General features: G+C 34.0%; 1 protein-coding gene across 1 annotated transcript; it reads left to right on the forward strand.

Moving 5' to 3' along the window:
• Window positions 1-2,132: 2,132 nt before the first annotated feature.
• LOC139872673 (wax ester synthase/diacylglycerol acyltransferase 4-like) lies at window positions 2,133-8,075 on the forward strand. The gene is made up of 5 exons (XM_071860603.1): window positions 2,133-2,468; window positions 3,792-4,370; window positions 6,044-6,403; window positions 7,504-7,641; window positions 7,750-8,075. Exons 1-5 carry the CDS (start codon window positions 2,262-2,264, stop codon window positions 7,894-7,896), a joined length of 1,431 nt encoding a protein of 476 aa, XP_071716704.1. The 5' UTR covers window positions 2,133-2,261; the 3' UTR covers window positions 7,897-8,075.
• The last annotated feature ends 3,327 nt before the right edge of the window (window positions 8,076-11,402 follow it).

Consider the following 11,402-nt stretch of genomic DNA (forward strand, 5'->3'; position numbering starts at 1 on the left):
AGAATCGAAGAGGAAGTTGCAAGGATTCCAAAAATGTAATTTGTTTTACAAAACACCCGCTAGCTCGGATTTGGATGATGATTCTTTAAAATTGGGTGTTGAGAGAAAATGGAGGAAGTAGTAAAGATGAAAGAGGAGTGATGAATGGATGAGGATGATTTGACCACTTTGACCTAGTCAAAGGTTTGGTCATTTGGCAAGTTTGGTCCTTCAAGTTTCATTCGGGTGCGTGAATTACCTAAACGAGATAATTTAAAACGCGTATCAACGGGAGATGTTATAAACATATAACGGACTTTAAATAAGTAAACGGAAAAGTAAACAGAAAAAGGCGGGATGTTACACATATCAACAACAATTATCATCACAATTTTCCCATTACTCGCAACCCGGTGTTATACCATTTCAACTTCCAAATACGCAACCATTGACACAAACAAAACAAACTTTTACACCTTTAAATAACAAAGAAGTAGAAGAAACTCGTGGTGGAAGTCAACAACCACAAGTTCGGGTCCGTACAAGTCATAAACGAAAAGGAAAAGAGGTTGCGAAAGAACCACAAAATAAAAAATTATGGACTCCACCCGAAGAAATTTGGTTGGCGTCATGTTGGATTGATTGTTCGGAAGATGGTATTCATGGTAACTCACAAAGAGGTTCGGCATTTTGGGGTAAAATTCGTAATAAGTTTAACAGTAACGATTCCGGTTATTTACGAAATGACGATCAATTAAGTGGGAAATGGCATCATATGGATAAGGCGTGCAAAGATTTTACTGCCTTATATAATGAAGAAGAACGTAACCTAAGGCGTAGCGGTCGAAACGAAGAAAACGTGTATAATTTAACGGTGCAAAAATGGCAACAACGGGTAACGAAGCCGTGGGCTTACAAGGATGTTTGGGAATTCTTGAAGAGGAAGCCGAAGTGGTATACACCACCTGCAATTGGTGGAAGTGGTGTGCGTAGAAGAAGAGGTTCGCAACTTGAACTCGAAGATGAAGACGATGATGTGGTTGGCGAAAACCAAACAATCAATCTCGGGGAAGATCGGTTAACCAACCTCCAGGAGCTATTTGGAGACGATGCGATTCAACGTCCAATGGGAAGAGAACGATCAAAGAAGGCTGCTAAAAAATCCGGTTCGTCTGATGCGGGTTCTTCATCACGTGGTACGAACTCTTCCAACTCTTCAAGATTCGACGAGTTGGCTTCGCAATGGTCCGACAAAAAGGACAAAGACGTAGAGAGGTGAAACAGTGTTATGGATGCAATTGTAGATGAAGTACGAACACGATCGGCAATGGAAGTCATAAAATTATTTAAACTTAATTTAGCATATATCGCCGATCCGAAAGAAAGGAAATCCGCTTTAAGGTTTAAGAAAAAGATGACCGAGAAATACAAAGGTTATATCGAGTTTTCAAGTGATGACAAGTAATTTATCTTTTATTATAAACGTACGTTTTAAGTTCTAGGAATTTAATAAAGTAATTGTATTAGAATTTTTTAATTATCGTAATTTTTAATTTTTAGGACTTTTATAAATTGTAATGGTTTGCTTTTTATTAATTTAAGTGTGTTTTTATAAATTTTTATTATTTAAGTATGTAATATTTTTTATAAAAAAACAAACAAGTAAAAAAAAAATAAACCAAGCTAAAATGAAAAATAATTAAAAAGTGGGACCAATTTAACTCATCACACAACCATCGCGCTCATCACTACAAACTCCATCACGCCATCACCTTTGCTAAATCAACACTATACCCCACAAAAACACTCCATCACGCCCCATCACCTCCGCCAAATCAGCACTATACTCCACAAAAACACTCCATCACGCCTCATCACCTCATCACCACTCCAAATGGTCTAAATCTTTGGATGGCTTGATGATAAGTTCAGGAATACCACAAGCGTTGAAGAGTAAAGATGTCTTTATTTTAACAAGGAAGAATGTGCATAGCATATGCAAACGACTCGGTTAATGAAATGTAATATGGTAAGTGTAAGGCCTTAATTAGACGGCACCTAATATGCATGGGGCACACTTAACTGTTACAGTATTAGACTACTATATATACCATACATAAATCCTTAAATTCAGATCAAATGCACAATCTATAAGCTATACTAACACACAGATACATGAAAAAGGCAAGTCAAAAGACCTAAGGGTACAGAGTAGTAGTAAGTTGCAGAATATATTATCATAGAATTTAGCAGCAAATTAGTGAGCTGAAATATATACTAAAATGGCGTTGAGGGTGAAGGTAGGAAGAGGGGAAGCGTTGGAAAGGTCGGAACCGGTCAGCCCAACGGCACAGTACTTTAACAGCTCGGTGCTTTCGATTTCTGTGATTGCTGTCTTGGAGTTTGAGAATCCCATCAATGATTCTTCGAGTCTTGCACTCATTAACGATGTCTTTCTTCCAATCAATCCTCGTTTCTCTTCCATTATGGTAAACTACTTCTTCTCGTAGGTTATTACGGTAGGATCACTTTAAGCCCAACAACATGTCCTACATATAAGCTCATTATTTCCCTGGTACTCTAAAACCAATTGGTAATATAAAGAGGTTTTAGGTGCCTAGATGCACACATTAATTTCTTTTGATTTCCGATGTAGGACGTTGGTAGTGCACACATTTACTGATTATCTTCAACAATTACCACCGTCATAAATACTGATGATCTATTGATATTTGTTAGTACATGATTTGGTTGAAAAATGGTAAATGGATATTTTAAAGCAAACCAAAATGTTGTCCTTTTTCTCTCCTGTATTTATAGATTGTCAGGTATCTAAGTGATAATCAAAGGTCTTGAGTTTAAACCCATAGTAGATATAATATATATTTATTTTATACATCTAGAGTTTGTAGGAGATGTTGGTTATTCTATTCTTGATTTCGATCCATTTTCATGTATATATTGTGGTGCGTTGTTTAATTTTGTTTGGTGAAGTACATGGCCGTCTCTACAATTTGAGGCCCTAAGTGAAAATAAAAATAGACCTTAATACACGTTAAATTTTTTTAATACAAATAAAAAGATTATATTAAAAATTTATCAATACGAAAGAAGTTTTCAAGACAGCCGTAACAAATTTTTTTTTATTAAATATTTATTCGACAATATTTTATTTAATTTACTTAAATATTCGACAATTGTATATATATTAAGAATTTTGGGCCCTTCAAATTTTTGGGCCCTAGGCAGTTGCCTATGTTACCTATGCCCAAAGACGCCGTGAAGTACTCCGTACCACTTAGTGACCCAAAAAGTTGCAAAACAGTGCTCATATATATATAAAAATATACATCTAAATATTCCTCACTGGTCCTCCATATCACTATATATTCTTGCGATACTAGATTGATGTTATGATTGTGACCCATACAGGTGAATTATATTTACCAGTCTTAATTATTACCCATTTTTGAGTTACAAAAATATAAACTTTCCAATTTCCATGTGTAGCAGTGTAGGTATTCCCTCCCTCTCTAATAAATTGTCCATTATTCTAGTTTAAATGTTTCAAATTAACTGTTCAATGAGAAATAGTTTAAGTGGGTCAAAATGAAATCCGATAAATGTTTCAAATCAATTGTTCACTTTCATTTTTATTCAATCAGAAATAGTTTAAGTGAGTCAGAATGAAATCTGATAATCATTATACTTTTCTTCAAGTGTATGCAATTCTCAAGTGGACAACCAAATAGGGACAGAATGAGTATTTAATAAATAAAAATCTGCAAATTTTTATTTTATTAAATAAACAGGTTGAAGATGAAGAGGGAGGGAAACATTGGAAGAGAGTTGAAGTGAAAGTAGAAGACCATATCACTGTTCCTAATTTTCCAAAAGGATTATCGCTTAAATCTTACGACAATTATTTCAACGAGTACTTATCGATAATAACAACAGAGCGACTCCCACAAACAAAGCCATTATGGGAAGTTCATATAATTAAGTACCCAACAAGCAATGCATCAGGAAGTGTTGTTTTCAAGCTTCATCATGCACTTGGTGATGGTTTTTCACTCATGGGTGCTCTTCTTTCTTGTTTACAAAAGGCAGATAACCCTTCACTCCCATTAACATTTCCAAATTTTCAAAAATCCATCAAGGTTGACAGTGCCATTAATAAAAGCTTCATGAGTGTTGTACCACAGGCATTAAGTGGTGCAATAAATACGGTTTTGGATTTCGGATGGAGCGTTTTGAAAAGTAGTTTCTTGGAAGATAATCAGTCACCAATACGTTCAGGCAAAGAAGGGGTCGAGTTTAGACCAATTAATATAACGACAATGACATTTTCTTTGGATCAAATTAAGAAAATTAAGTGCAGCCTTCAAGTGGTATGTTTCTACCTCATTTTGTTAGGTTTTTTTTTTTTTTTTTTTTTTTTTTTTTTTTTTTTTTTTTTGAAAGGCAAGCCCCCCAAAGTGTAGCAAGTGAGGATTGAACTTGGGTCCCTTTGGAACTTTCCAAGCATCCTACCACCAAGCCAACCCCTTGGGGTTACCTCATTTTGTTAGGTTAAACGGTTAAACTACCTTTTGTTGAATATTCATTGCATTTCTAACAACTATGAACTTGTAAAATATGTATCTGTATTAAATATGACCCTGTTCAATAACTAAAAGCATGTTCAAAGTAAAGATGATGAAATTAGAACTCCAAATTAAGTCGCCTCAAGCTTACAACTTACTGATAACAATGGTATAAAATAACAAGCAAATTAAATAATGATCCTAATATGTGATGGAGTTGTCAATTCTCTAGCATTTAGTTATGATTGATGAAATATATAATACAATTTTATCTATTTCCCATGTATGTATCCATTTTTTTTATTGCATACACATGTTTATGCGCAAATTCTATATTATTATTCTCTCAATCTCAATTTATTAGGCTTTTTTTTTTTTTTTTTTTTTTTTTTTTTTTTTGTGATTTTTCAATTTAATAGTCTGCTTTCAAATACTGATAAGAATAAGACCACGGACAATGGTGATTGTGACGTGGAATGGGTAAGGTGCACTTTTTGGGATAAGTTAATGACTGGACTATGGCAAGGAAATGGTGGAGTTGTAATGTGGGGCTTTTGTAAGGGCGTTTGTGAAATTTGATTGGTATTTGAGGTGTAAATAAATTAAAGTTTGAGAGATTAAATATCAACCAATCACAACTCGTCACCTCATTGTCACGCCATATCTCCTCTCCGTAATCTGCCGAAAAACGCCACAAGACAAACGCTCCATTCCGGGCATTTGTAGGGCGTTTCTCACGCCACGTAGGTGGCATAGAGGCCACAAACGGTGCGTTATCCATCGTCTAATAAGTTAAAGTTCTTATATATCCTATGTAATATATATATATATATATATATATATATATATATATATATATATATATATATATATATATATATATATATATATATATATATAAGTAAGGGGTAAAACAGAAAAGTAAACAAAAAGTACAAAGTGACGATAACATTTCTTAGACCGTGTGTTTTTTGTCTGTGAGTATTAAATTGGAACGGAGGGAGTACTGTATATATTAGTCGGAGGTCCTACTGGAAGCATTCTCTCAGCCTTTCGCTATAAAGAGGCGTGACTTTTTCTATACATCCTTAAATTTTTAAACCGTTGAGCGAAGAAAAAACGACTTCCCATCTTTTCGATCTTTTACTCTAGGGTGGAGAAATGATGTTTACGTTGCACCTTCTCATAGCTCGCATTTGAGAGCTTGGTTATTGCTGTATTGTTTTTTTATGTTTTGTTTTTGTTATTATGATCTACTTGTATTTATGTATATTTATATTTAAATGTATCTTGAGTATAAATTTAACTACTCTTTGGAATATATTGTATTTGATATATGCATATAATCACTTACAAAGAGCAAAATGTCAAGAAGTTTACATATATTCAAGTCTTACATGTAGAATCTTTTATATTTTGGATCAAAGAAGAAAGTGTTTCTCATGTTTACTTACGATTATAATTTTATTGTTGAGCAGACGATAAATGATGTAGTTACCGGAATGATCTTTCTGGGAACTCGATTATATATGGAAGAAACTAATGATGAAGCCAAAAATTCAAATCCAACGGCATTAGTTTTGTTCAACACAAGATCCATTGGTGGTTACAAATCAGTTGATGAAATGGTTCAAAATCAGGAAGCTCAAAAGTTGTGGGGCAACCAGTTTGCTTTCTTGCATGTTCCGTTGCCCAAACTAAACCAACACGAGCCATCTTTAAATACGCTAAAATTCGTCCAGGAAACACAAAATGTCATCAAGAGAAAGAAAAACTCAGCTGCTGTTTATCTCATTGGCACGCTACTCGAATCCGTAAGAAAATACAAAGGTCCTGAGGTATGTTTGCTTATATATACAGTAATATTGTTTCAGAAATGATAAAATTGATCTTCCATGATCCCATGTACCCACCTTAGTGGCCCGGTGGTACATTCTATTTACCTTGAGTATTCGGGGGTTAAGGTTGAGAGTTCGATTCCCGTCTCTTAAAAAATCCTCATGTAGGTTTAATCGATCCACATTTAGGAATTCGGCCCGATCCACATGTCTGTTTGAATGGATGGATCTGGTACCTGATATCAGTGCAATTATCAATACTATTTTTGAAAAAGCACCGATTTTCAAGCATTGACCCAAATAATTACATATTGCTTAATTTAGAGTAATATTTGAACCAAGTTTAATCTCTATCGTAATTAACTTAACTGAACTTCTTAGTAGCTCGTTAGTATCACATCAACATTACTTGTTATAACTAATAAATAATCAACCCGTAACTAGACAATGGTCACAAATATACAAATACCCTTCATAAAAATATATATGGCGAACACCACCGAACTATTTGTTGAGTGGTAAAAAGCCTCAGTTGTTTGTGTGCATGTATCCTTGAAAATATAGGTGCAGGTTCAAATCCCGGGGGGGGGGGTGATTTTCTCCAAAGGTTGTGCCTCTGGTATCCTTCACTTTGTGCGGGCCTAGCAGTTAACCTAAAGCATTCTGGGTATGCTTTGCGCGATGGATGCGAGGAGTTTCTTCCTAATGGGTACGTGGGTGGCAAATGAGAGGATTCCTACCGTTCTAAAAAATTAAAAATATAAAATATATATAGCGAACTAGATATCATGAGAGTGATGCAAAGAATGAAGGGGGTTATGGCTTGAGCTGTGACTATGGTGTAAAGGTTACAACAGACCAAAAAGATATAACGTAGAAGGTTTTACGCTGTTCGGACTACTCGAGAGAGCGAGTAATCCGACCACCTACTCTGATGTACGCAGCCTAAACATGATTACTCTCTGGCTGTTTCACCACAAAATATTCGTCCTAGACAGGATTCGAACCTCGTCTTGCAACGAACTCAGGATTCCAACCACTAGATCTCTAATAATTAAAATGAAATACATACTGAAATTTTATATTGATGCCATGTAAAGACCACAGCAAAGTACATTCATAGGACACTGAAGAATTCAAGCATGGGGGTTACAAATTTGATCGGACCACTTGAAAAAATGGCTCTCGCTAATCAACCGATTAAAGGCTTGTATTTTATGGTGGTCAATGTTCCACAGGTACGTACCATTTCTTATCACTAATCAATAACCGAAGTAAATTTAATTAGTTTAGATTACTTAATTTCACCATATCTTCAACTAAAATGTACGGTAACTTTTTGACAGAGTCTTACCGTGACGATAATGAGTTACATGGACCAGCTAAGGGTTGCGGTAGGAACCGAAAGAGGCCTAATAGACCCTGACAAGTTCAGGATATGCATTAAGAAGGCTTTTAATATGATGTTCAATGCATCAATTGAGTCCAAATAATATAATGATTGAGTGTTTATAAAATAATCAGAATTGATGCTTGATACTTCAAAAATCAAAACAATGAAGACCATATAATTGATGTATAGATGAATAATAATATCCGTGAGTTATTACAGGTCACTTATTGAAAAATATTGGTCTTATTTACAAAATATCTACATATTATGTTTCATTATTTTCTGTGCGAGGTTATATATAACTGAATATGTTGACATTACACTTTAATATATATAATTTATAATGTATGTGTTAGTGTATCTCAGATTGTTATTAGACTTTTGTCTTATGTTATGTAAACTTAGTTACTAAGAAAACTTAGCTATTAAGTTTTCTTAGCTATTAAGTATTCTTAGTCTTTAAGTATTCTTATCCATTAAGGATACTTAACCATTAAGTATTCTTATCAATTAATGATTCTTATCCATTAAGAATACTTAGCCATTAAGTATTCTTATCTATTAAGGATTCTTATCCATTAAGTATTCTTATCCATTAAGGATATATAAATATTTTAGTATCCTTAGTTGTTAAGTAATTATCGATATTCGTGATACTTACCTATTAAGTTTTCTTAGAGATTAAGAAAGTTAGTTTTTTGTAGCCTATAAATAGGAGTTGTAATCAAGAGTTGTATAAGATAACAAATCTTCAAATAATACAACCAACCTTTAAATTATTTCTATTCTACACTTTTATTATGTATTCTAATCTACTTAGCAACAAAGTCTTGCTATCTTAATCTTTAGCATCAAAGTCTTGCTATTCTAATCTTTAGCAGCAAAGTCTTGCTACCTCAATCTTTCAAGAGTAGATTTCTATTCTATTCTTGAACATTTACAGTAGTATCAGAGCTTTCTTCTTAAGGGGCTGCTATATTCACGATAATACAATTTTAGACTAGACATGACATCTAGTTCAACTGCTCCAGCAATTTCAACATTTAATGGGTTGCGCTATCATATTTGGGCAGTAAAGATGAAGACATATTTGAAGTCTCAAGGTTTATGGAAGGTTGTAGAGACTGATGAAGATCCTCCAGCACTCAGAGCAAACCCAACTATTGCTCAACTAAAAAATTATGAAGAAAAGTTGCTGAAGAAAGATAAGGCACTTACCTGTTTACATTCAGGACTTGCTGATCAAATTTTCACCTCAATAATGGACTTGGACACACTAAAAGCTGTGTGGGATAAAATCCAAGATACCTATGAAAGTTCTGATAGAGTAAAAGCTGTCAGATTATTGACTCTCAGACGAGAGTTTGAATTATTGAAAATGAACGATGATGAACTCGTGAAAGATTATTCATCGTGAATAATGAATGTTGTTAATCAAATTAGACTTCATGGTGATAAGATTTCAGACCAGAAAGTTGTGGAGAAAATAATGATAAGTGTTCCTCAAAAGTTTGAAGCCAAAATTTCCGCAATAGAAGAATCTTGTGATGTTAGCATGCTTACAGTTTCTGAACTAACCAGCAAGCTTCAAGCACAAGAATAAAGGGTCTCTATGAGATCCGAAGAAAAGGTTGAAGGTGCTTTTCAAGCTTCTTTCAAAAATAACAAGGCTGGAAATTCAAGACAAAACACATATACGAGAGGAAATTATAAAGGAAATAAAAGTTCAAACTCACGAAGCTCCTCTTCAACATCAAAGAAAGGTACTTTCCCTCCATGTAAAGTTTGTCAAAATACGAATCATCAAGAAGTTGATTGTTGGTTCAAAGATAAACCAAACTTTAAGTGCAATTTTTGTAAAAAGTTTGGACATATTGAGAAATATTGTAGAACAAAGAAAAATCAATGCCAAACAAAGAACTTCAGTTGGCAAATGTTTCTGAAGAAAATCAGGAAGTAACTGAACACTTGTTCATGGCATCGCATGTCAATTACAAAAATAGATATGTGACTGCTGATAAAGGAGCTTATTGGGATTGGAAGATGAAAGAAGTTAAAAAGAATGAAGCTTCTATTTCAAATCTCCAAAAAGAGTCTCATTTTGATGATCCAGAATTTGATGTGGAAGACACAACTGACACTGAAGTTTTGACAACTAGAAAAAATGATGATGTTTACGGGTCTTGTAATCACGTTGTTATGGAGCCCGAAAGTTATATTGAAGCTTCCAAACACGATGAATGGAATGAAGCCATGAAAGAAGAACTTGAAATGATTAAGAAAAATGAAACATGGAAGCTTGTTGATTTGCCGAAGGGTAAGAATGCAATAGGTGTCAAATGGGTGTTTAGAACTAAGTTTCAACCTGATGGTTCAGTTCATAAACACAAAGCAAGGTTAGTAGCGAAAGGATATTCTCAAATTGCCGATGTGAATTTTAGGGAGACTTTCGCTCCAGTTGCTCGTCATGACGTGATCAAATTATTGATAGCTATAGCTGTTCAACACAGTTGGAAAATACATTATCTTGATGTGAAATCTGCATTTTTGAATACTGAACTTGAGGAGGAGATTTATGTAAAGCAACCTCAAGGCTTTAAAGTAGTTGGTCAAGAAGAAAAAATTTACAGACAATATAAGGCACTTTATGTTCTAAAGAAAGCACTAAAGGCGTGGTATTCTGAGATCGACGCTTATTTGATGAATCATAATTTTAGGAGGAGTTCAAGTACATTTTGCTGGAACTCAAAAAAGCAAAGCGTTGTCGCACAATCTACTGCAGAGGCGGAATATATTGCAATCGCGGCTGCTATGAACCATGCTGTTTGGATAAGAAAGCTGTTGTTCGACTTGGATCTTACACAAGACAGTCCAACAATCATCTCTTGTGATAACAAATCTGCTATTGCTATAGCAGAGAATCTGGTGCAACACGGAAGAACAAAACACATCAATGTCAAATATCATGTTATTCGAGAAGCCGAGAAGAATAGAGAAGTCAAGTTGAAATACTGCACCTCTGATGATCAATTGGCAGAGCTTACAAAGTCTCTCACGGGAATGAAGCTAGATCAATTGAAGACTCGACTTATGATGTCCAACAAAAATCTTAAGGAGGAGTGTTAGTGTATCTAAGATTGTTATTAGACATTTGTCTTATGTTATGTAAACTTAGTTACTAAGAAAACTTAGCTATTAAGTTTTCTTAGCTATTAAGTATTCTTAGTCTTTAAGTATTCTTATCCATTAAGGATACTTAACCATTAAGTATTCTTATCCATTAAGGATTCTTATCCATTAAGAATACTTAGTCATTAAGTATTCTTATCCATTAAGGATTCTTATCCATTAAGGATTCTTATCCATTAAGTATTCTTATCTATTAAGGATACATAGATATTTTAGTATCCTTAGTTGTTAAGTAATTATCGATATTCGTGATACTTACCTATTAAGTTTTCTTAGAGGTTAAGAAAGTTAGTTTTTTGTAGCCTATAAATAGGAGTTGTAATCAAGAGTTGTATAAGATAACAAATCTTCAAATAATACAACCAACCTTCAAATTATTTCTATTCTACACTTTTATTATGTATTCTAATCTACTTA

This window comes from Rutidosis leptorrhynchoides, chromosome 10 (assembly GCF_046630445.1).
Source record: "Rutidosis leptorrhynchoides isolate AG116_Rl617_1_P2 chromosome 10, CSIRO_AGI_Rlap_v1, whole genome shotgun sequence".
Taxonomy (NCBI): Eukaryota; Viridiplantae; Streptophyta; class Magnoliopsida; order Asterales; family Asteraceae; genus Rutidosis; species Rutidosis leptorrhynchoides.